Below are 27927 nucleotides of genomic sequence, written 5' to 3'. Positions count from 1 at the left end.
TTATTTTGATATATCACAGTGAAAGATTTATCGTCCTCTTTTTTTTTTTTTTTTTTTTTTTTTTTTTAAAAAAAAAAAAAAAAAAAAAAAAAGTCTATCCTAGGTCTGTTCTTTTAGTGTTCATGACCTGCCCCAGTAAGCAAGTTTGTTATCTGGGTTCAGGCTGTGAGCATTGTCACTTGGTCCCTTCTTCATTGCCACCTCTGTGTCGCATCTATGTTTTACAGGTTACCACCTATGTTTTACAGGTTACCACAGTCCGAGCTAAAGATGCTACTCATGGGCGATGGGGTCGATTGGGCTGATGAACAAAGGAAGACAAAAGGTAGAGAGCTGTAGAGGGAAGTGACACATGGGGTAGTCAGAGAGCCTGCAATTGTCCTTTAACTTGAAGTATCTGGTCTCTATATATTCCAGAATGTGGCAACTTACAGGCTCTTAAGCAAAACAGAATTCTGATAATCATGTCTAAGGACTGCACTTCGCAGTCCAATGTGAAAAATATAAGGGACTGTCTTTATTTCTTTGATACGATTCACAGAGTTCGATACTGTACAGAGTGGTCAACAGTAGCTTCAAGAATATTTGTCCTTAATAAAGATACTAAAGCACAGAATCAGTGTACGTACCAAGGTTCTTAACATGAGTCCAATTCCAGACTATTAATCCAGACTATTCTCTGAGTCAAAGGAAAGAAAGTCAGTATTGCAAATGCTTGCTTGGACCATGTGCCTCAGCCAGATGTTTAGATTCACCAGAAACATCTGTTGTTGAAAACTAAGTGCAGGCACTGTACTGGGCAGAAGTGAATGAAATGTTCCAACGCACTTGACTAACACTGCATCACGAGCAAACCCCCCAGCAAAAATTTACATCTTGAAACCCCTAATGTGTACTTGACACTTGCTAAGTGAAGAGTTTCAAGCATCCTGACTACTCTTACCAAATCTAAGATGTGGCTGTATGATTCCTGGGTTCTAAGCAGGGTTCTTAAATAAAAATAAGGACTAAACTGCCAGGATTTCAGTCAATGTCACATGAAGCTTATGCATGCTGTCACCAGGTCACCACTCTTCTTCTTAATCAGCTAATCTAGCATCATGCTAACCACACAGACAGAAACAAAGTGACATTTAGTGTGTAAGAATGAATAAAATATGAATACACTTATAGAAGTCATAATATTACTTCTGGAAGTAGATGAGGACCATAAATATATTCCTGAGTTATCAGTTTATATGAAGTCCACCCTGACAGTGAACAAACAGAAAGTTTATAGGTTGCATAAATTTAATATTATTCAAAGTTATGGTAAAATATTCCCGAAGCATTATGTTTAATATCACAGAACACTTTCACATACATTTACACGCATTCACACACATTTACACATTCAAATAAATCAGAATGCTACAAAGAGATTTTTTCATATACATTTATACCACACACACACACACACACACACACGCACGCACACACACACACCCCACACACAAATCCAAAGGCTAGAGAGTTTGTATACCAGCAGTGGTGGCAGCACATTCCAATAATCCCAGCGCTCTGAAGGCTGAAGCAGAAAACAGTTGAGCAAAGTAAAATCTTTTCAGAAGAACCACCTGTGGTGAAAATAATCCCGAAGGTGGAACCCTAACGTTGCTATTATTTTTTTTTAATGTGTTTACCAAAAGGATTTCAGATTCTGTGGCATTTCATCAAGACCCATTTTAACCTACATATGTATAATTTTAAAGGTTATCCACATGGAAAAAAGGAAAAATAAGCAAACAATGGAACCTTCGTACAGGTTAAATTGTGACTTCAAATCCCTGCACTTTTTCTAAATGAAGAGAAAGCTTTACATTTTTCAAAAATTACGTCGCTCAGTTTTGCACATTTGATATAAGTATTAGAGCTAAGTAAAAGCCCACTTTGGGGGCACAGGCTAAGTAAAAGCCCACTTTGGGGGCACAGGCTGGTAAGAAAAGAGCATCAGAGGAGAGAGAGCAGGAGCCTCAGCGATCCTTATTTGTTGAAGTTGCCTGAGGTCCCTGCAAACCGACAATCTGCATCTTTCTGCTTTAAGGAGGTAGGTGAGCAAAGCAATAGAAACGCTAATTCCATTCTTGAAAATACACAAAGTCTGAGTAAAACATAATAGAGACAGGGCTGGAGAGGTGGCTCAGCAATTAAGAGCACTGGCTGCTCTTGAAGAGGACCCGGGTTCGATTCACAGCAACAACATGGTGGCTAACAACTATCTGTAACTCCAGTTCTAGGGGATCTCATGTCTTCCTCTGACCTCCATGGGCATTGAATGACATGGATGGGCTAACATGCATACAGCCAATACAGTCATGCACATAAAATAATAATAAATAAAATATTAAAAAATAAAGTTGTAGATAGAGTAATATTATTAATAGCTGCAAACAGATATTTTCAAGAGAAAGCAAAATAATAAGAAACATTAACAAAATATGTAACAAAAGAATCATTATTCGATCAGCAATGAAGTGAGGACATGGTTCTATAAACTGTGTCATTATATCATTTTGGCCACATTTTTTAAATCAATTTTATGGGTATTTCAATTTTTTTACACATCTTTTATTTCTTAGAGGATAAAGTCTTCAGAAGGAGAGAGTAGGTGATTTCTCTTAGTAGTAAAACTGAAATTTTACTTACAAGCAACATTATAAGATTTGGGCGGATTAGGTCATTTTATAATGATATATTACAGTGAATTTGCAAAGTAGAAAAGTTTTGGAGAGTGAAGTCCCACAGTATTAAATCTAGAAAGATTGTAGGAAAATCTGAAATAGACCTGAAGGAGTCTACGTTGAATAGAGGATTATACAGAATTCCCTCTCCAAGGGATGAATCCTTGAGATTGACACTAATTGATTTGGACAGCAAAACCTATTTTGTAGCATTATCCTTCTAAAAATGACTTCTGATGTATTTTTCACACATGCACACAAAAGTCACCAACTAGAAAATTATTATGGAAGATGAGCCATCGTTAATTTTAAAGACTTCATTTATTTCATATTTTATAAATATTTGAGATTGGTAAAGTAAATTTCACTGATATTAGCCACATACACCATTTAATCCATGTGACTTGAGTAAATGAAATGCTACGTTTTTAAGAAGCAGCGTTTCTCCCCACTTTTCTCCTCCTAAAGCCCGGGCTTTTCCTGTGATAACAGCGGGCTGGGTTGATTCCACAGCAGAAGTTAAGGGTCCTTCACAGCCATGAAGCACTGATTGCCTCTGAGAAGTGGGAAGGATAGCTCAGAAATAATTGGATTAGGCGAAAGGCAGAGACATGGTTTCGGTTTAGTATACATTGTGGGTGTGAGAGACTTTGAATCCAAATACTGGAAAACAGGATTGCTCGCCCTCTGCATATTAACTTCCTAATGAGGCAGAAGGTCTGGGTCTTGAGATTTTCATACTCCGGGGCTGAGAGATGCGGCTTGGCTGAAGAGGGACTTTCTTGTGAGTTGTGAGCTTCGGCAAAGCATCATGAAGTACAACTTTCAGAACATAAAGACAAACAGACCGCTGGCAGTCATTAGAGTGGTGGCAGAAACCACGCAGTGTGAAAAATCCACGCTTTGTTCATAAAATACAATACGAAGAAAAACAATAATGGGATAGAGAAAACGAAATGAGTGCAAGTAGACAGACAGCACGTCTTTACAGGACCAGCAGCCTTCAGCTGGAAGGGAGACCAAAACAGCACAGGCTTTCAGGAGCACAGACAGGCCAGTGAAACACATTTTCAAAAATGGTATTGAATTAATGAGTATACTGGGGCTTGAAAGACGCCTTAGAAAAAACAGAAAGAACATATGGTAGATTGATAGGAGTCATTGCCGCAAGAGGTTACTTGTTCAGATTTTTATAAATCCTGTAATGTAATAAAATTACAAAAATAAAAATGAATTGTGATTTCTAGTATCAACCACGGTTACCATGTTTTACTACGTCAGTAAGCTACATTTGAAGTTGCTGGCATAGTAATGGAAATAGCTTTCCCTGTGAGGAGATCTTACTGTCTTATTTTGAGACAGGGTCTCCCTACATATCGTCCAGAATGTCCTGGAATCTCTAGACAGCCCAGGCTGCCTCTACTCTTGGTCCCCTGCTGTCCTTCTCAGTGTTTGGTGTGCTGAAGTGAGGCACCACATCCCAGCATGGTGTCTTTATAGCTTTCAGTGTTCCAAATGAATGCAAATGGTTCTCACCCAGAACAGCCAGGCAACAACTTATATTAAAGCCTGGTTATCTTGTGGATAACCAGGGGAACAGAAGTGTGGGCTCAGGGACTGCAAGCTTGGGATTTTAGGAAGACAAACATTTTATATATTTAATTCAAAAACTGCATTTATACGAACTGTTTCAGTGTTTTCAATGACTTAAAATGTGAGACTATTCATGAACCTTTTAAAAAAGGTTGTCAGTTTATAAATGATATCTGATATAAACAGATGAAGAAAACACAGATGTGCCCTTTTCCTGAGATGTATTAACAAACTTTTTACAAAAGTAGTAATTTCAGCATTAGGTTGCAATCTTTTTTTACTAATATTTGTCATTCTCACAAAATTCTACATTAAAATAACCCTGCAGGTGGACTCCAATCTTCTGAGAATGGAGGGAAACTTTAGGACGCGTGATGCTTTCACTGTGATGTCACTATGATACACTGTGCTACTGTGATTTCATATGCGAGTTTTTACACCTGGTTTGTTACAACTTAGTTTATATATGTATGTTATATTTCTGTATTATAGTATGTTCACCTGTTTTTGTTTAATTTTAAACTTACCTAGGAGAAATATATTCTAATTTTAGATAATCTCTTTTCTATTCAAAATATCAGCAGAGATGGTAAAAAAATTAGGTTCAGCCTTTCAATAGCTAATGAAACTATGCATGGGGTATAGGAATATATTTGATCTCCCATACATATTGGTGTCTTTAAGACATGACTCTCCTGCTGTTTACATTGTAAGTCCCTTTGCCTACTTTACCTCTTTCCTTATTAGTTTACTTATTATTCCTTTTTTTATTCCCTCAGTATAAAACTGAGAGCTTTATGCATGTTTGGCAAGCGCTGATCCACTGAGTCCTTTCTATGCATTTTAATAGCATTCATTTGTAGTTACTCTTAATTTGAACCCAGTTCTGATGGGAACCATCCCTAAGACTCAGCAGCACAGCCTGAAGTAGGCTTGAGGGGTTTGTTAGTATGTTTTTTTCCAGTTTCATTGGAAATCACCTCAGAAATTCCTGAAGTATGTTAGTTTTTAGTTGCAATTAGAGTTGCAGGCTCAGAATACTTTGATAATTGCCTACAGAGCTGGAGAATGGCTCATTAGTTAAGAGCAGTTGCTGTGCATGTGCAAGGGCTTTGACCAGCCTAGCCACAGTGATGTACTCCAGGCTCAGGGAGAGGCCCTATGTCAAGGGAATAAGAGATCAACAGAGGAGAACATCCGATGTCTGCCTTTCGCCGCCACATGTATACATAATCAGCACACACAAAGGCAAACAAATGTATACACCACATACATACACACAATACACAACCCACACGCCACACACAATACATCACACACACCACATCTGCACACACATCACATACATACACACCACATCGCACATACCACATACACCACACACCCAGATACACACAGACCACGTACCATACACACACATACACACACACCACATACATACACACAATACACGACCCACACGCCACACACAATACATCACACACACCACATCTGCACACACATCACATACATACACACCACATCGCACATACCACATACACCACACACCCAGATACACACAGACCACGTACCATACACACACATACACACACACCACATACATACACACACCACATACACACATACCACATCATCATATACATACTGTAAATACACAACACACACCACATTCCCCCCCACATACCATAGCACATACACATATCACACACACCATACACATACAACACACAAAACCATACAGAGTTATACACACACACATGCAAGTAATACTATCAAAAACTAAAGGAGAGAGGGAGCACATTTGGGCACTCACCTGGATACTACCGCACAAGCATCAAGGCAAGGACTCTGACAGTGATGTCTCTTCCTTTGTCTCCTCTCACCACCTAACCTAGGGCTGTGTCCATGCTAGGAAAGTGCTTATAGCATCTTCTTCAGCTGCATCCTCAGTCCTACAGCCACTTCCTTCCTGTACTTATGACTGACATCTCTGATCTTAACAAAGTAGGCTCCCATATCATCTACAGCATGGTCTGTTTAGTCAGGAACTCTTCCCTCACTGCCATTCTCTCCTACAGCCCAAAGTGTTTCTCCCTCAACTGGCAGGTATGACTTCTTAATATTTTTTTCTAACAAAAAGATTTTGGGGGGAGTGGGGCGCAGGGTGTAGCCCTCACCCAGCCTAAAACTCGCACTGTAAACCAGGCTGAACTTGATCTCACAGAGATATGCCTGTCTCTGGCTCCAGAGTGCAGGGATTAAAGGCCCATGCCAGCTCTACCAATACTATTTTAAAAGAATATTAATGTGGCTACCTTGATTATTATCTATATTTTATTAAGAATTTTACTCAGGACATACGTTAATCGAAAAGAAGTCTCTAAAACTAAAAGAATAAAATGATCACTTTTCCCACTTTCTCAACCCTAATCCTTTTTCTTTCTTTGACACCCATGGGGGTGGACATCAATGGTCACACACAGGGCTGGACACTGAGTGATGCAATGCCAGCCTTCCAGCAAGATGTATCCACCCCGGTACAGTAGAGACATGACTGTTAGAGGTTTCTGATTGGATGTAAAGCCTGCTCCACAGGAGGGAATTTCAGGCCTGACACTGTAATCCCAGTCAAAGCCCATGAGATCTTAAGCCCTAGGGTAAAGCAAACTGTTGTTATTTTGGTAAAAGACCATGCTGTAAAAGTGCCTTCTAAATATTATTGCCTGAATTCATAGATCTGGGGTGCACTCTGCCCTGATCACAAAAACTTTTTCTCGCAGAGATTAATGGACAGAGATTAATGGAGAAATGTGTAACCGGTCAAAGTGCTGAGAAAAAGAAACTCAATGCTCAGTCTTAAAAGGGACATCTTTATCAACTCCCTGAACCCCCACCCTTCAAACTCAGGCCAAACTGAAGCAGAGGAAGCAGATGGAAGGGAAGGGCCAGAGGAGAGGGAACAGTGTCTTGAAATGCTGCTTCTGAACATGCACGGTTATTGTGATCATGAGCTCACAGCAGCTGTGATTACCTGAGCAAGACAGATAGACGATCGAGCCAAACAACATTCCCAAGTTCATGGTAGGGGATCCCCAGTCCAAAAGCTCCTCAGTAAGGGTGGGGCCTGGCGATCCCCTACCATGAACTTGGTAATCTTTTTCTTTTGAGGACATGGCCACTGGTAGTTTTCCTGTGCTCCACTGGATGGTCACGTGCCTGCAAACATATGGGCAGCACTGGCTAGAATTAGTGAGTTATTAGGAGAAAAAAAGATGCCAGGTATAGTGTGTAAACCCTTAATCCCAGCACTCAAGAAGCAGAGGCAGTCTCTTTGAGATTGAAGCAGGCCTGGTCTACATTGTGACTTCCAGGCCAATTGGGGCTGTAGACAGATCCTGTCTCAAAAAAAAAAAGACGAAGTTGGGAGAGGAGTATGTTGGGCAGAACATGGGAGACGGAGGGGAAGTGGAGATGGAGGGGGAAGTGGAGGTAGATATGATTTTATTTATTTTATTTTATTTTTTATGTGTAAGAGTGTATTGCCCACATAGGCGCACGTGGATCCACATCATGCAAAATCCATGGAGGTGAGAAGAAGGCATTGGATTCCATGGAACTTCCAGTTAGCAGCTGGAAATTTAACTGAAGTCCTCTGCAAGAGCAGTTGTAACTGCTGAGTCATCTCTCCAGCCCCTCCTCCAAATGATTCTTATAGCCTGGATTTTCTCATACTTCAGCTACTGTCTACAAGAGCTTTGAATGGCTAAATGTTCAATATCAAACAAAAAAATCCCTTTCTTTCCTAGGTTTGCTGTCACACTGATATCGTGAGGTACAATTTTAACACCACAGTGCACAGTACAACACGTGCTTCTCAACATGGAAATGTCTATGCCCTCACTTCTCTGTCACTCATCTAGGTTCTTTCTTCCTCTCATGAACAACAATCTGGCCATGGCAGGTGAAGTCAATTCTGACAGAGGAGGAGCTAAAGGGAAACATCTGCACTAGAACTTGGGCACCTGTTCTCCAGGAGGGAGATGTCTCTGACACTTAGATATGACACAGGGAACATCTGCTATGGACACTGACTCTGACAATTCATTTCACTTGATAAGGGGATCAAATTCATTCTCCAAAAGACATGAAGAAACGTTACAATGTGGTATGTTGGCAAATATGAGTAAATGAGTAGGACTTTTCATATATCACATTTCTCCGGTGTTTGTCATCTGCAACAATTATTCTCCATGGTTACTACTTTTCTATTCTGAATATTCACTGCTGAAAACTGCATGCTTTCATCTTATTAGTAAAGACTCTCAATTAAATAAGTGACTTGTCCATACCACAGCATCAGGGCCCACGCTCTGATAGCCACCTGTGATGCTGGAGCCCACCCAGGGATGTCACAGAGTCATACAGGCCATGACTTTGGCATTGTCTGCATAACATCTGATAACCATTGTCTTCGAGTTTGCAAATAATGTCAGAACTCCAGCTCTACGCCTCCCCCCATTTGTCTGTTATCCATGTTATTTCTATCTTCTTCCCAAAACCTAGTCTTAAAATTGAGATCTGTGACAGTGGGTATTTCCAGTGGACATGTCATTAAGAGATTGTATACACTGCTGAATGAAGTCTGGGCATGGTATACACATTTTGGGTCACAAAAATTTCTGTCTGTTGGAGTAGATAGTATCTACTATACAAGGGATGTAGGTGGATCTAGTATAAAGCAAAATAGTCAACATAGCCTGCCAGGAGCCTTGGAAATACTGAGAGATTTTGAAAGCAGAAAATACAACCAACCTTGAGGGTAAGTGTAGGCAGTATCCAAGCCTTTCTCGGGAGATTCCATACCTAGGTAGTCAGTTACATGTGAATGAAAAGTATGCAAGGAAAGAAGGGAGTCAATACTGAGTGTGTAGGGCTTTTATCCGGGCTATCATTCACTATAATAATAGAGTTTAACGACTATCTGCACAGCCTTAACATTGTGTTGGGTATTAAAAGTAATCTAGATATGACTGACAGTAGAAAGGAAGGTATGTGTAGGGTATAAGCAGTTGCTGCACCCTTTTCCAGCAAACATTTGGGAAACCCTAAATTTTGGTGTCCAGGGATGTCCTGGAGCCAGCTCTCTGTGGGTACAAATGTAGACCAATAAATACCAATTCTAAGAAAAAGTTAACATGGTACAATATAGGTTCTGCTGGATTGGGGAACTGAAAGAAGAGAGTACAGCATAACTAATATGGTATTTTGTTCTTTCTTGAAGTTTTGATCTAGAGTTCAAGACTGACTGGGTCTTTCTGCAGCAAACTAGTTAGAGCTCAAGCGGCATCTTGTGAAAGAAGACAGTAAGTCAGAGACAGTTGGTCCATGTAGGGACTTGACAAACATACATGTTTTGGTTGTTCATGGGACTTTATGCAAACCTGAACACATTTCCCTCTCTACTTTTCTCCTCCCCAGTCATCACCACTGTCTTCCTGGACACATGTGTTCTCTGAGCAGAGCCACTCTACAGCGTCACCCCTGACTACTCTGTTCTAACTTGTACTGGAAGTAAAAAATTGTTAAGGCAAGTTTTGTCCCAGTTTGTATGCAAATCCTCTAGTAGCTATCCCTTGTTACACAAATAAAGTTGATATGCCTTATTATTGTTTTTAACTACCCACCCCACACCCAGAACTATAAAACAAACCTCAAACCCAAGTCAACTGCAGTTGCAGAGTACAATTTAAACAGCAAGAACGAGCAGGCATTTTACTCCACATGCCCAGTATCCCCTTCACCGAACTCCCACTCCACCCACATACAATTTCCCCTTTGAGGCTTTTAGCAGTCCTTTAGATGTCAGTTTAAAGTCTCCTTCAAAATGCTTACACTCCTGGATCATGTACAGCTTCTATGAGCTAAACTTATATAGATTTGTACTGATCCCTAATAGAGTGTCTGGCACATTGAAAGGACTCAGTACCTATTTGTAATAAGAATTCTTATAAATTAACTGATGAATTCCTTAACATCACAATAGCCTATGAGACATTTAATAGACAAAAACATTGACGTTTACAGTGTCCAATACATGTGACGTGAATAATGTATCCAGCAAGAGAATTGGCATCTGTTGCAAATCCTTCTTCATTTGTGAGCTTTTCCAGCACATCAGCATTGTACTGCTTCTGGGCTTCCCATTTCTTTTCAACTTGTCAATGATTATATTTTGAGAGAAAGTGCCAGGATAATGTAATGTTAAGAGTACACTGTAAACTTAAAATCCTTAACTTTCAGGACTGCAAGTGTTTTAATCTCTTTGGTCTTTTTTTGTTTGTTTGTTTGTTTGTTTTCAATCACTATTACCAAATATCTGCGCAAAACGACTTAAAGATTTGTTTTGCTTACTGTTATATGTGTAGAGCATGGAAGAGCATCTTATATCAGATGGACAGGAAACAGAGCATCATATTATAATTAAAGCACTGAATGAACAGAACAAAGAAAGCATATTGATTTTTTAAAGAAAGAAACACCAAGTCCATCAGAATAACCACCAGAGTAACACCAGATTATAGAACAGAAACATTAAAAGCCAGAAGGGACTGGATAGATGTATTTTAATTTCTTAAAGACAATTGCCAACCCAGACCACTATCATCAGCACTGCCACAAAACTGAATAAAATTTCCCATGATAAATATAGACTAATTGAATTGAATTTATGACCATTAAGCTAGCTCTGAAGAAGGTATTTGAAAGAATAATTCAGAATAAAGAGAAAAACGCATGTATGACGGCACAGGAAAGAATAAGCCATGTTAGAATAATACTAGGAAAGACATGAAGAGGAGAAACACAAACACACACACTAAAAGATCAACAACAAAATGGCGAGAATTAGTACAAACCACCAAGTAGTAACTCTGAGTGTTTTTAATCCAGTTCTCAAAAGAAAAAGGCTGATGCTGGTATGCTGTCTCAAAACCAAGATGTTACCTTCAAGAAACTTATATTATCACAAAAGACAGACACTATCTCACAGTGAAAATATGAAAAAATGTATCTAAGCAAATGGGTCTGCAAAACAAGCAGGTTTCCCTGATTTAATATCAGACAAGTTAGACCTCAAACCAAAAGTAGTGAGAAAAGATAAAGGAAGCATCATCATTGACTAAGCAAGCAGTCCATCAAAGGATATTACTGTTCCACACATATACACCCCAGACACAGGTGTACCCAGTTCACAGACTGACTTCAATATCCCACTTTTACCAACTGACAGGTCATCCTAACAAAAAGTAAACAGAGAAATATCTGAATTAAATGACACCATGGGCCAGACCTTTGAAGACTACCTGAGAGTACCTGGATCCAGCCTCTGTGTGGTGATGAGCTTCCCAAATAGCACCCTGCCAGTCTCCTAACATTGGGACCACCTGTGGTCCCTCCCACTGCTCTAGGGCTTAGCTTCTCTGCCCTTCTGTTGGGGTCCATACCTTAAAGACAGCCTGAGATTATCTGGATCTGACTTCCTGATGGTGGTAAGCATCCCAAAACACCCTATATTGGGACCAACTGCAGTCCATCCCATCACCCCAAGACTAGGTGTCTTTGCCCTTTAGTAGGGGCCTAGAGCTTCGCAGACTGCCTGAGAATGCCTAAATCAGGCCTCCTCTTAGCAAGATTCCCAAATTGTCCTGTGACTGCTAGCTAGCAGGGGCCCAGACCTTAGAAGGAAGCCTGGCACCTGACTTGGGCCTCTGCAGGAGTTCCTGAGTAGCTAGACTGGTCATCTGGTACCTCCAATATAAAACCAAAAGAGAGACCCTAAATCCTAGACCAACAAGCTTTACATACCAAATAAAAAAACGATCAAGGAACACTAAAAATACAAACATAAGCAAACTTAACTCAACAAAGGAAGGCTTGAGTTTCATACCAGAATCACAAATAATAAGAGAAATCCAAATACCAAAATCACAAAGGAAAAATAAGAATATGAAAAACCAAAATAGTATGTTCCCACCAAATACTACTAGTTCTATAGAAGAGTTCTGTAATGAAAAACACCTAAAGATAACCCAGGACACCTAATTTAAAAGAACAGTCATAAACATGATCAAAGAATTCAATGAATGTAAAGAACACATAAACAAACAAGTCAGAGAACTCAAAAAAGGTAGAGATAAACTTCTGACTGAATTCACAAGAGATAGAAATACTGAAGAAAACTTAGGTTGATATAAAGAAGGGAATGAAAATCTCAATAAGCCAATTTGAAACAACAGGAGTCTCATGTATAGAATGAATGAAGTAGAAAACAGAATATCAAGACTGGATGATAAAGTTGAAGAACTGAACTGCTCAATCAAAGATTATGAAAATTTTTAAAAAATCCACAGGAATAGAATATGCAAGAATGTGGGACACCATGAAAAGACCAAATTTACATAGCATAGGTATAGGGGAAGGGTGAGAATTTCAGGTTAATGGTATTGACCAGATCTTAAACAGGATTGTAGAAGAATAGTTCTCCAAATTAAGGAAAGACATCCCCATACAAATACAAGAAACACATAGTACACCAGGACAGCCATAGCAACTCTGAGCACAAAGAGCAATGCTGTGGGGGGGGGGTCACTATACCAGGTCTCAAACTATATTACAGAGCTACAGCCATATAAACAGTATGGTCCTAGCATAAAAATACACACATAGATCAATGGAACATAATTCAAGCCTCAGTCATGAGTTCAGTCAATTTCAGCCACCTGATATTTGACAAAAGTGCCAAGAACACACAATGGAAGAAAGACAGCATCTTAACGAACAAATGTTGCTGGCAAAACTGGATCTCCACCTGTAGGAGAATGAAAATAGATACTATTTTTCACCTTGAACAAGAGTCAACTCCAAATGAATCAAAGACCTCCTGTGAAACCTGAAACTCTCAGTGATTGTTAGAAGAAAATATTAGAGTGGCCTACAAGACATAAGTGTAGGAAAGGACTTTCTAAATCAGACTTCCCTTGCTCAGAAATTGAAGTCAACAATCAACAAGTGGGATCTCATTAAACTAAAAGGCTTCTGTACAGCAAAAGAAGCAAACAAGAAAGTGAAGAGAAAACCCACAGAATGGGAGAAAATCTTCACCAGTGACACATCTGACAGGGGTTTAACATCCAGAATATACAAAGAACTCAAAAAACAACAAAAAAAATCAATAAAACAAATGATTCGGTTAAATGATGAGCTAAAGATCTGAACAGAGAATTCTCAAAAGAAGAAATGAAGATGGCCAAGACACATCCTAAAATGCGTTCAACATCAGTAATCAGGGAAATGCAAATTAAAGCACCCTTAAGATTTTATCATACCCCACGCAGACTGGCTCAGATCGAAAGAACAAATCAGATCAAAGGCTGGAAAGGATGTAGAGAAAGGGGAATGCTCATTCAGTGCTGGTGGGATTGCATACTCCTGCACACTTTATGGAAAACGGTGTGAAGAACTCTTACAAAAACTAAAAATGAACCTACCACATGACCCAGTCATCATTCCTGAGCCAACCCCAGCTTCAAGGCCTAAGAGCCACATCCATGGCCATGTCCTTGGCATATGCATATGCCAAGACTCTGCCTGCTGCAGAGATACTATTACAGTTTGTTTGTTGCTGCTCTTTTCACAATAGCTAAAAAAATGGAAGCAACTTAAGTGCCCCTCACCTGACAAGAGGATAACAAAATGTGGTTCATTTGCACAGTGGAGTTCTACTCAGTGGTAAAGAAGGATGAAAGCATGAAATTTTTTGCAGGAAAATGGATGGAACTAGAAACTGTTGTACTAAGTGAAGTAACACAGACCCTAAAAAACAAACGACATATGTTCTCCCTCATTTGTGGATCCTAGCACCAAATCCTTACGTATGAGTATATAATCTGATGTAACTGTAGGAACCAGAAAAATGGAAAGTAACCAGGGAGGTAAAGGAAAAGAAGGAACCTGAGAGAGAAGAACAGGAGGAGACAGGAAAGAAAGAAAGAAAGAAAGAAAGAAAGAAAGAAAGAAAGAAAGAAAGAAAGAAAGAAGAAAGAAAAAGAAATGTGTAAAATGGGGGTATTTAAATGGGAGGGACAGAGGAGGCCTATATTAGGAAATATGGAGAGAAAAGGGAAGGAGCTTCAGAGAGGTGGGTCCATAGCAGACAGGAATTGTCAAGGTAGAAATGGGGAAAATGGGGACACTTTAAATGGTGAGGATGTGGAGGGAGAGTTAGACAAGGAGAGAGCAAGAGGAGAGATAAATAATATCTAGCTAGTAAAAAAAAAAAAAACAGGAAATCATATTAATCCAAAAACCTATTGAAAAATTATACATACAATGCACATGAGTGCATGTGTATTGCTGAAGGTTATACAACACAAACCAGTGCCAACAGGAGAAACCTTCCTTTGAGATGTTGGCCAGGGTAGTTCAAGAGACTCTTAAAATTTTGCAGTCTATTGCTACAGTCCTTGATGGCCTCACAGAACTTGAGTTTAAGGCCCTATTTTTGCAGACAGGACATACTTCAGACACAGGATTTGGAGCAATGGAGCTGGAACTGACCTGGATGCAACTTCCTCTGAAGGCTAGCTCTCATAACTTTGGAGAACACTCTGCACTCTGCTAAAGGAAAACATCAGTCGATGGTCCAATACCAGTTTCAAGGCCTAATATCCACATAAATGACCAGCATACCAAACAACAGTGGTGCAATAGTGGCTGTATTATTTTGGGAGTAATCAACAGCTACCTAATTGGACTTAAAGCCCACTCTATGGTTGGAAACTCATGTGTGGTACTATAAACCTAGCTGAATACACATAGCTGGAGAGGTCATAGATCTTCACAAAAATCTCATGGCTATCACATCCGTAGATGGTAAGTCTTTGAAATTAGGAAATACAAAGGCGAACATAGAAAACTTTTCTGCTTTTAAATCTTGGAATCTATCACTTTGAGTATGTTATAAGTGAGAACTTTGAAGACTTACCAAAGTCTCTGTATTTTACTCATGGAAAAAATGGTAACAATTGGGATTTAACTTCAGACCTGTATTTTTCTCCCAAGTGCTGGGGTAATTGCTGTGGACCTTACTAACTGCCTGGAGTTCAGACTACCTTCAATGCCACTTTGTGCTTCCTCCTTGATGGACTGCTATCAGCTTCTCAAGAGGCCTTCTCTGAGGAATTGAAGCTACCAGCCATGGCCTACTCAAGCTTCTCCATAAATTCTTTCACATTTTCCTGCATCCCATTCTTTTCTTTTACTGTATGTGTTCTGTTTCTCTTTATATTATTTTCTATCCATGGATTGTTGGCTTTTATCAGCTAATAATTCTGAACTCAGAGCACCATTCTGCAGAAGACGTTATAGTAAAAAGTTCTCTACTGCACATACCTTGAGAATCTTGCACATGATCTCACACACAGAGAAAGTTTTCTCTGCTCGTGTCCAGTCCCAGGTAGTAACCTTAGAAGATTAAAAAAAGAAAAAAACAAAAACATTTGTAAGACAATTCTTGCAGCCTTCTATGCCTTATCGGGATAATATACTATGTACATATAAATTTAATGATTGTATTTCCTTAGTCTTTCCATCTGTACAGCTATTTTTATAAAGTTTCTTCTATATTGTTTCAGTTTCTTCAAGGTTTATCATCATTTATCTTCCATTTTCAGAAAATACATTGTTATATGCAGCAATTTCCATTTGGCAAAAACTTTTATATGTTTCAAATAATTTGTGCAATCTCAACATAGATTTTAAATATTTAAGTGTCAGCTCTATCCTTTTTTGTTTTCCCTATCTATAGACAGAGAAGATGAGACATCAACACGGGCTTCAATTTTTAAATATATAATATCTAGTTTAAGAAAGCATCCTAAGATGCCTTATGATATTGTGAGAATGTCAACACTACTATAAAGTTGGTTCTCATACTTATGTAGAAATATTATGCTTCTCCCACTAGAAGATATTATTCATAGAAGGAATATAGAAAGAAATATAAGCAATAATGGTTTTCTTATCTTTCTGATGCTGTAATTCTGTGTAAATAGACATTCAAAACAGTAACAAGCCAGAATTGAAAACTCCCAAAACCTTTGTATTATCAGATTTTTCTGTGAGTAGTGTGACATTTAGTATTTATATTCAATAAATATTTATTGAATATTACTGGTCTGTGAGGTACATAGTTCCAAAGTAAAGCTTTCAATAAAAACAGATGTACAGACATATTAATGTAACTATCATGTGGTAGCATACAACATATTACAACATAGATTGATTAGTTCAGGGAAAATTGAATAATAGAGATGAGCTTTTGTAACTATTGAAGCTGAATTTTTTAGTATTTCCTAAAGGACTTATGCATTGAAGGGTTGTCTCCAGCCCATGAAGTTTGAGAACATGGTGGAACACTTAGAATGTAGGTATAGTTGAAGACAATTAGGTTTTGGGGGGCATGACATTGAACAGAATATTAAGATCCCAGCTCATCCCATTCTCTGTTTCCTTCCTGCCCTGAGATGATCAGTTTTCCTTGTCTGCTATGTGCTCCCACTGTTTTGCATGGTGCTGCTATAAGCCAGAGCAACAGAATCATGTGGCCATGGAATGATTCCTCTGAAACTACCAGCCAAAAAGAACCTTTCCTCTCTAGAAGTTGGTCCACCAGTATTTTCTACAGGAGTGGAGCGATAACTGACACCCTCCTCAGAATGTAGCTCTATTGTTCCCAAGGACAGAATCATTTCATTTTAAACTTTGATTATGATGGTGGAATTTCATGTTCTTTTGTTTGTGTGTTGTGTTACTGCTCTTTGTTTTGTTTTGTTTCGTTTTGAGAGAGCCATAACATATACATACCTGGCTTGCCTCAAACATCCAACCCTCCTTCCTCACTCTCCCAAGTTCAGGGATTACAGGCATGCAACAGCACAGCTGGCTTTCGTTTAATGTTTTAACACCATAGAAATTTAACTAAATAGATTTAGATGTACTATAAACTGAATAAATATGATTATTTGGAGTTTTTATTATTATATGTTAATAATAATTTAAATATATGTTGAAAATGCCAGATAGCCACAAAGGCACCTAAGGGTCTCTATAAACACAAAATTAATGGCATGTTCATTAATGTATAATGAATTTTGAAAATCACATAACCCACCTGTCATCATTTCTTAATACATTCTATTCTTTAGTTTTTTTTTTTTTTTTTCAATAAAGAAAGTTATCATGACATACTCTTGGAAGTATTTCTTAAGATCCTTTCCCTGTCTTCATAAGATTTATTAAAACCATTCTGTTTTGATCCATTATATTCAAGTTCTCTAAGCAAAAATGTTATCTAACTTCTTCAAGGGTTTACATTTTACAAAACCTTTTAGAAAGACATGAATACTTTCTAAATATCTTGTGTCATATTTTTAAAATTCATTGACACTAGGCTTTTGCTATTATTCAGATGATGTCAATCTCTGGTACCAGATTTGCAAACCTACACATACCAAAAGACGAAACTTACTGGAGGTGCTGGAAACTTGTAAAGGCATGAGCCCCTCAAGGCGAGAAAGGCAGGCGTGTATACACGATCTTGGAGGGGGTCCTGCTCCCGTGCTTCACACCAGCCCATGTAGACTATCTACGAGGAAAGAGTCAATTAACTGCCCAAACCACGTTTGAACATCACATGCCATTTTGTAAGTCTTGTGCTATTATAATTTCTTGTATAATTATCAAATTAATTTACCCCAAACGACTGAAGTAGCCTTCCTGCAGTGAGTCAATATGAACATGTAGGGGTGTTTTTCCCTAGCACTATCAAGTGTTTATCCATGCCAGCCTGCTTGAGTTTTATTTTCTGCAGAATGAACTGTTACAGGCCCCTGGGTGTCACAGGGTGGAAAGTCCTCGCCCTAAACAGCAGTCTCAGATGCATATAGGATACTATAATATGTTTTTCACATCAAATTGCAATGACCACATCTCTTGGTCTTATAGGCTGAGGTAGAACAGTCATTAAAGGAAAGTCAGATGCTATCAATCATGTCTCTATTTCCACTATTTAATTGCTGTGAGGGTGGAACAGACACACAATCATGTATCAAATGTTGTATTTTTGAAAATTGATTGACATAACATTTCATTTCTTTCATCATGATTCTGCATGGGACTATATATTCCCTACCTCAGTTTTACTTTTGTGGTTTTCAGAGTGTGGTTCTTACACTTCTTTTTGCTCTGATGCCTTCTATGACCAACGGACTATGAATACACATGACACAGGTGGCTGGGTTTAGTGTCACCATGTCCCAAGTACGATGATGGGGAGCGGCAGAGCTCCCTCTGCCACCTTCACCCACCTCAGCCAAGTCCAGCTCATGATTCATGTCAGACAGTGCACTCATTTGTAGAAAGAGAAGGTACACTCCAAGTCATGCCTCAGTTTCAATTGATTTGCTAATGAAGTTTAACTGCAGTAACAGTTAAAGAATACCAACATAAAATTTGTAAAAAACTTGCAATTTATACATAGATAATATCCTTGTTGCATTATATTACATTTACTGTATAAAATAAATTGAATTGCCCATTGTCTTACCATCTTAGTTCGTATTTTAAAAACTCATGAGATTATTAAGTTCTTGCTTTTAAAAAGGTAAGGAGTTAGGTTTTTAAACAAATTAGTTCATGTTAGAATTAGAATTTCCAAATTTGTTGATTTTTGTTATCAAATCATATACTCTTTTTTAGATTGTTAATGTGGTTCTGAAATTTATATTACAATGGAAGTATTCACAGACTCCTCAGTGGTTAATGATATTATAATAAGAGCCAACCTTAATTTTTTATTTGGTTATTATTTATATGGTCAACTGTTACTTATCAAATAATATCACACTTTAAGAAGAATAAAGAAAATAGCATTTAATATGTAAATAAACACACAAACACAAACACATACACATATGTATGATGTTAGACTAGTAGAGTTCTGATAAAGGAAAATTATGATCAATGCCTGTGTTTGGCAATTGTGTATTAAGCAATACAGCTAAATCGCCAACACAAGTTGCTTTGGAAGAATAGGAAAAAATGACTCTACTGAAAGTCACAGGTATTTTACAAAGTATTTGGAATAGTCCTGTGATCCATAGTCCTATGGAATCTTGTAAGAGTTACTTACAGCCCTCTCCACTGCCATTCCAGGCCTATCTGGAGCTAACAGTCACTGAGAGTGCAGTGAGAGTCCTAGACTGTAGCCTCCCCACTCCTTCTCCACTGTCCAGCACTCCCAGGGCTATCTGGGATCACCCAGCCACTGAGAGTCAAGTGAGTTTCCCAGACCCTCTCATTTCCTCTCCCTCTCTGCTGCCATCACATAGTCCCAGCCCTGGCTGGGACTGTGGAGCCCATGTAGCCACAGAGAGGCTGGTGAGTTTCCCAGGTGTCAACCTCACTGGTTAACTCCAGCCAGTAACCACTTTACAAAAAGGAAGGGCGATATTGAGAAAGTTTCCTCAATGCTTCTAAGTGGACCCAAGGTCAAGTAAAGCCATTCGCTTATCCTCACATAGAAGGAACAACTGATAAACAGAAGCTAGAGGGAGCCAGAGTCTCCTCACAAGCCTAAGAGACCTCTGAGGTACAGAACCTCAGTTGACCTTGACAGGAGAAAGAAAATGATTAATGTTGGCCATCAACATGGTCTTAAACATCCAACAGGAAAGTAAAACCAAAGACTAAAATGGTTGGTAATTTCTATAACAGTCTGAGGGCTTTCACTTCCCAATCATTAGGCTTAAGTCCATGTTACTTATTTTAACTAATGATTTTCTTTTTAATAAGAAAAATAATACCCACATATAAGACTGAAGACCTTGACTCAATTCACATTGCCATGCCTACCTGCAGCCAAGACAGATAGGCCCATTACTGTTTAAACCTAAAAATGAAATGATGGATAACTTTCTTCTTTCTCTCAATCTCACTCTCCTCTATTTCTCTTTCCTCTCTCACTGTCCCTTTTCTCTCTCTGTCATTTGGGAAAGAATTTACACTGTGACTCTAGCCACTCCTCAAGATATCCAATTTCCTGATTGCAAATCCTGAATTTATCATTCTCAAACCCAGGTTTAAGGCCAAAAGAAAAGTTAGGAGGAACCCAACAGACGGGGATTCTTGGTAACCTATCGAGACATTTTACTGGACTTTCATTTTGGTTTCCTGTCTGGATCTTGAACTACTAATACCTCCCCTTGCCTTTAATTCTCCCTCACATCTCTTTCTAGACACCAGTCAAGGACTGCTTTTCACTAATGCAATTTGGAGGCTTTGAGATAGGCTGGAAGAAGTCAGAGCAGTTAGCACCCCGATTTCATGTTGGCGATTAGGGTAACCACTTCAGAGTCAGGCAGGACAAGAACAGGAGTGAGAAATTAGCTAGGCAGTTTAGCGTAAAGAGATCCCAAAGAAAGTAACCAGTTATTTCTTGGCTAGAAGCCAAAAAAGTTTTGGGCCTCTTTGAAGTCTAGTCTATGTCAAAGGCCACAGAGGCCAAAAGTATTTGGAGGCTATAATCTGATTCCTAAATGATTTTAGACTTTCCTCTTCAGATGGTGGAATGTAAGTGTAACACATCTATCAATAATAACTTTAAATATCAAGGACTAAAATCTCCAGTGAAAAGACACAGGCTAAGTGAATGGATTAAGAAGCAAAATCCATCTCTTTGCTGTCTGCAAGAAGCCCATCTCACCTTCAAAGACAAGAACTACTTTAAGGTGAAAGGATGGAAAAGAATATTCCAAGTAAATGGCACTAAGAAACAAGCAGGAGTTGCAATTCTAATATCTGAAAAACTAGAGTTCAAACTAAACTAAACAGAAGAGATAAAGAGGGTCACTTCATTCTCATCAAAGGAAAAATTAAACAAGAAGATATTACAATCCTGAACATATATACATCAAACTCTGGTGCACCCAAATTCATAAAAAAAAAAAAAAAAACTACATAACTTTAAAATACAGATTAATACCAACTCAGTAATAATAGGGAACTAAAATACCCCCACTGTCTCCATTAGATGTGTCAACTGAACAAGAATAAATAGAGAGACACCTGAATTAAATGATACCGAACATTAAATGAGCCTAACAGACATCTTCCTAATATTCCACCCAAAACCAAAGAATACGCTTTCTATTTAGCATCCCATGGAACTTTCTCAAAAACTGAACACATACTAGGGCACAAAACAAACATCAGCAAATACAAGATATTGAAATAATTCCATGAGTTCTATCAGACCACAATGCAATAAAGCTCAAAATCAACACCAGGAGTCCTAGTCACTACACAAACTCATGGAGCTTAAACAACACACTCCTGAATGATGAGTAGATCAAAGGAGAAATTAAGAAAGAAATAAAAGAATTCTTGGAATTCAATTGAAAGGACAGTGCAACACAACAAAGCCTCTGGGATACTTTAAAAGCAGTCTTAAGAGGGAAGTTTATGGCTCTATGTGCCTACATTAAAAAAATAGAAAGAGCACAAATAAATGTCTTAACATTGCAATTTAAGATGCTGGAAAAGCTAGAACAAATGAAACACAAACCCAGCAGAAGAGAAGAAATAAAAAAAAATCAAAGCAGAAATTAATGAAATAGAAACAAAGAAAACAACACAAAGAATCAATAAATCTAAGAGCTGGTTCTTTGTAAAGGTAACAAGATAGACAGACCCTTAGACCAGTTAACAAAAAGAAAGAGCACCTCCAAGTCAACAAAATCAGGAACGAAAGGGGAAATACCACAGCAGACACCAAAATGATCCAGAACATTATAAAGGAATGTTTTAAAAATCTATACGCTATGAAATTTGAAAGGCCAAAAGAAATGGATGGATATTTAAAGTCATGGGAACCACCAAAGTTAAACCAAAAGAGATTAACACTTTAAACAGACCCATAACATATACGGAAATGGGAACAGTAATACAAAGCCTCCCGACTAAAGAAAACCCAGGCCCAGATGGATTTATAGCTGAATTCTACCAGACATTTAAAGAAGACCTCTGACCAATAGTACTTAAATTATTCAGAATGATAAAAAGAGGGAGTGCTCCCAAACTCATTCTATGAAGCCAGCATCATCCTAATATCCAAACCAAGTAAAGACACAAAAAAGAAAACTATAGACCCATATGCTTAATGAACATAGATGCAAAATTTCTCAATAAAATATTTGAAAACCACATACAGATGTGCATCCAAAACCTCACTAACCATGATCAAGTAGGCTTTATTCCAGAGATGCAGTGATGGTTCAATATATGCAAGTCAATAAATATCATCAATCATATAAATAGACTCAAAGACAAAAACTACATTGTCATTTCAATAGATGCAGAGAAGGCTTTTGACAAAATTCAGTATGCATTCCTGATAAAAAGTACTAAAGGGAATTGTACTGGAGGGAATATACCTCAACATAATTAAGCCATATACAACAAACCCACAGCCAACATCATTCTAAATGGAGAAAACCTGGAAGCATTCCCATGAAAATCAGGAACCAGACAAGGCTGTCCACTATCCCCACTACTTTTCAATATAGTGCTTGAAATTCTTGCTAGAGCAATAACACAAGTGAAGGCAATTAAAAGAGTACTAATTGAACAAGAGGTCAAATTATCTGTTTTTGCAGATGGTATGATGCTATACCTATGAGATCCAAAAGTTCCACCAGAAAATTCTTAGAACTGATCAACATTTTCAGTAAAGTGGCAGGTTACAAAATTAATAGCCTTTCTTATACCAATAACAAGCAATTGGAGAAAGAGTACAAGAAAACACTCCCATTCATAGAGCTGCAAAAAATATAAATAAATAAAATATCTTGTAATAAACCTGACCAAAGATATCAAAGATCTCTACTATGAAAAGTTTAAATCTTTAAAGAAAGAGATTGAGGAAGACACCAGAAGATGGAAGGACCTGCCATCCATGCTCATGGACTGGAAGAATTAATATTGTGAAAATGACCATCCTACAAAAAGCAATATATAGATTCAATGCAATCACAATAAAAATCCCCTTTACACTTGACAGAATTAGAAAAAAATCCTTAAATTTGGATGGAAACTCAAAAGACCCCGGATAGCCAAAGCAACCCTGAACACAAAGAGCAATGCTGGGGGGATTAATATTCCAGATCTCAAAGTGTACTATGGAGCTATAGTCATAAAAACAGCATGGAACTGGCACCAAAATAGACAAATAGATCAATGGAACGTCATTGAAGATCCAAACCTGAGTACGTCAATTTCAACCACCTTGATATTAGACAAAGGTGCCAAGAACACACAATGGAGTTAAGACAGCATCTTCAACAAATGGTGCTGGCAAAACTGGATCTCTACCTGTAGATGAATGAAACTAGATCCTTATCTTTGACCTTGCACAAAAGTCAATTCCAAATTGATCAAAGACCTCAATATGAAATGAGAAACCCTGATACTATTTGAAGAAAATATTGGCAGTAACCTATAAGATATAGTTGTAGGAAAGGACTTTCTAAATCAGATAGCAGTTTCTCAGGAATTAAGGTCAACAATCAGCAAGTGGGACCTCATTAAATTAAAAAACTTCTGTACAGCAAAAGAAACAATCAAGAAAGTGAAGAGAAAACCCAGAGAGTAGCTAAAAGATCTTAACCATTGACACATCTAACAGAGGTTTAACATCCAGAATATATAAAGAACTCAAAAAAGCAAAGAATCAAGAAGACAAATGACCCAATTAAAAGATGAACTAAAGATCTAAACAGTTCTCAAAGGAAGAAATAAAGATGGCTAAGAAACATCTTAAAAAGTGTTCAACATTGTTCATAATTAGGGAAATGTAAATTAAAACCACCTAATGGTTCACCTTACCCAAGTCAGAATGGATAGGCCCAAAAGAACATATGATACCAAACGATGGCAAGGATATGGAGAAAGTTGAATGCTCATTTGCTGCTGGTGGGATTGCCAACTACTATGGAAAACAGTCTGGAGAACTCATAAAAAACTAAAAATGACCCAAGTATATCACTCCATGCCATATACCGAAATGACTCATCCTATTGTAGAGACACTGTACAACCATGTTCAAAAATGGGGTACATTTACACAATGGAGTACTATTTAGCAGTAAAGAAAGATGAAATAATGGAATTTTAAGGTAAATGGATGGATCTAGAGACTTTATACTAAGTGAGGTAACACAGACTCAGAAAAACAAAAGATATATGTTCTCTCTCATCTGTGGATCCTAGCACCAAATCCTTGTTATTGAGTGGATATCCTGATGCAGTGAGAGGGACCAGGAATATGGAAGGAAAACAGGGAGGTAAAGGAAAAGAAACAAACAGAGAGAGAGAGAGAGGGAGAGAGAGAGAGAGAGAAGATTAGTGGGATAAAGGTGTTATTGAGAGAGAAATATGTAAAAAGGAGGTAGTTAAAGTGTAGGGGGGAAGGAGGGCTATACAAAGAACTATGGGACTAAAGGAGGAAAAACTCCAGATATACAGAAAAAAAAAAAAAAAACCTTATGGGGATGGAAGAAAGTTGTTCAGAAAGAATATGGTTGGTAAATGGAAATCCCAGTGCCAGAGGTGGGTTGCCCCCAATGAGCTCTTGGCCTGAAGGACCCTAGAGGTCCCCGAAACAATAAAGGCCATTGCCAAAAATGTTGGCTGTACACCAGAAGTGGATGGAAAAACCCTATTGCTGAAGACACTGCTTGATGTGAGTGTGGGAGAGGGAGAAATCAAGTTTGGACTAAGCTGGAAACTCCCTGCCACTGGATGGGTGACTCTCATGGTACCAAAAGGTAATATGCAGATGACTGGGGGAGAAATGTCCCCTATAATTCTCCTAAACAATGGACCCTGTGTGTTGCACTACCAAAACACCAAAGAAGATGTTCCTGCTGGTGCAATATTGGAGTGTCTAGTGTAGGTAGAGTCAGCAAATTTTTGATTGGATATAATGCCTGCTCCCAGGGGTGGAACACACATCTGGTGCTGTAGAGCCAGCCGACATCCCCGTGGCAGGGGAGAACATAGGTCCCAGTGGGAAGTCACTGCAATTGCTTTATTACATGGAAATGATGCTCCTGCAAAAGTGCCAACCAAGCATTTCTGTTCACACCCATAGGTTCAGTTATTACAGCAGTCACTGCTGTTTTCATGATAGCTAAGAGATGGAAGCAACCTGTGTCCCTCAACTGACAAGTGGATAATGAAAATGGGGTACATTTACACAATGGAGTACTATTTAGCAGTAAAGAAAGATGAAATAATGGAATTTTAAGGTAAATGGATGGATCTAGAGACTTTATACTAAGTGAGGTAACACAGACTCAGAAAAACAAAAGATATATGTTCTCTCTCATCTGTGGATCCTAGCACCAAATCTTTGTTATTGAGTGGATATCCTGATGCAATGAGAGGGACCAGGAATATGGAAGGAAAACAGGGAGGTAAAGGAAAAGAAGCAACCCAAGACAGAAGAGTAGTAGGATAAAGGTGTTATTAAAGGAGAAATATGTAAAAAGGGGGTAGTTAAAGGGGAGAGGGGGAAGGAGGACTATAAAAATGGGTTGTTAAGAGGAGGGGAGGTAGAGGACTAAACAAAGAACTATGGGGAAAAAGGGGGGAAAATTCTCCAGATACACATTAAAAAACGCCTAAAGCACAGAAGGAACCAAATGAGAAATGAAGAAAACCAAAAGCAATATGGTTATTAAATGAAAATACCAGTTCCAGTTCACACTCCACCCTTCCTATGAGCTGATGGCCTGAGGAACACTAGAGGCCTCCAAAACAATAACGGCCATTGCCAAAAATGTTGGCTGTACACCAGAAGTGGATGGAAAAACCCTATTGCTGAAGACACTGCTTGATGTGAGTGTGGGAGAGGGAGAAATCAAGTTTGGACTAAGCTGGAAACTCCCTGCCACTGGATGGGTGACTCTCATGGTACCAAAAGGTAATATGCAGATGACTGGGGGAGAAATGTCCCCTATAATTCTCCTAAACAATGGACCCTGTGTGTTGCACTACCAAAACACCAAAGAAGATGTTCCTGCTGGTGCAATATTGGAGTGTCTAGTGTAGGTAGAGTCAGCAAATTTTTGATTGGATATAATGCCTGCTCCCAGGGTGGAACACACATCTGGTGCTGTAGAGCCAGCCGACATCCCCGTGGCAGGGGAGAACATAGGTCCCAGTGGGAAGTCACTGCAATTGCTTTATTACATGGAAATGATGCTCCTGCAAAAGTGCCAACCAAGCATTTCTGTTCACACCCATAGGTTCAGTTATTACAGCAGTCACTGTTTATGTGTTCTTACTTCTTGCTGTTTGTGTTTTTATAGTAGATGGAATCCCACTGAAATGGGCCAACAGTCCATGGAAAACAGATGATTCAGAAACCCAAAAGTTCAGTGCTTTGCTACAGTGGGAGAAGATCATTCCATACCTACCACCCCCTCCAAGGCTCGGGGACTTTTGTGGAAGAGGTTGGTGGAAAGAATGTAAGAGCCAGAAGAAGGGGTGGAGTGTTAACTGGAAATGTCCGCTCACCACTATGCTGGCAAGGCAAATTATAGTCACACCTCCTTCAAATTCTCATCAAGGAGTCAAGGGAGGAGTAAGTTACCCCTCCCACCCAATCAGTCAACCTTAGTTGCATGTGTGGGGAGGGAAAAAGGATATATATATATATATATGCCAAGAACACCAGGAGTCTGTCGCAAGGTCATGGGATCTGTATTTGCATGTGGACTTTACAGCACAGTTGTAAATGTGGGTCACTGTCACCGGTCAATGACCACAATTCAAGCCTGAAGGGCTTGGGGGCCCAGAGGTATAGGTGCAGAAGAAATCAGGACGCAGGGGATGCAGAGGCGTGTGAACCAATGCATGCTTTATTCTAAGAATCATCCTTATTTATAGTACAACAAGAGGAAAAGAAAATGTTCTTCTCAAGCCAAATTACCTCATCATGATATTTACAGTACTTTTATGATATTTGCAGTACCTTTGTGTTCCCCGGGCTCAGCCCTTTTTGGAATCGTACCTATCCTTCCATGCCTATTAAACATTCTGTTCTTTACTTATAACTTTATTAGTTACACAGCCTTATTATACAAGCTTGCTTATGTACGTTTAATAGGGTTCAAGGAACTGTCAGTGTCAAGATAGAAATCACTGCAGAAGAACATCCAAGTTCTCAGGGAACTGAAGTTTCCCGGTCTAGGTCTGAGTTTATTTCAGGTCAGAACTCGGGCCTTCACAGGTCACCCACTCTTCTGTAAATAAACTCCTACCCTATGCTCTGTTAAAAAAATAATAAAATATTTTTTAAAATAAATAATCTTGTGGTGGCACATTCCTTTAATCCCAGCACTTGGGAGGCAGAGGCAGGCAGATCTCTGTGAGTTCAAGGCCAGCCTGGTCTACATAGTGAGTTCCAGGCCAGCTGGGCTCAGGGTAACCCTGTC

General features: G+C 38.8%; 1 protein-coding gene across 2 annotated transcripts in view; it reads right to left on the bottom strand.

Annotated features, from left to right (window-relative positions):
• The window catches only part of Sntg1 (syntrophin gamma 1), a 910195-nt gene that overhangs the window by 103239 nt on the left and 779029 nt on the right, over positions 1-27927 (bottom strand). For both annotated transcript variants that reach the window (XM_008850594.1, XM_008850595.1), the window contains exons 14-15: positions 17899-18015; positions 15762-15833 (exon numbers count right to left, since the gene is read on the bottom strand). In XM_008850594.1, the coding sequence (XP_008848816.1) occupies positions 15762-15833; positions 17899-18015 (189 nt within the window). The remainder of the gene's footprint in view (positions 1-15761; positions 15834-17898; positions 18016-27927) is intronic.

Source organism: Nannospalax galili, unplaced genomic scaffold (genome assembly GCF_000622305.1).
Source record: "Nannospalax galili isolate Female #2095 unplaced genomic scaffold, S.galili_v1.0 scaffold745, whole genome shotgun sequence".
NCBI classification, from domain to species: domain Eukaryota; kingdom Metazoa; phylum Chordata; class Mammalia; order Rodentia; family Spalacidae; genus Nannospalax; species Nannospalax galili.
Note: the sequence above shows the minus strand (reverse complement) of the source record. Positions and strands in the feature narration are given on the sequence as shown.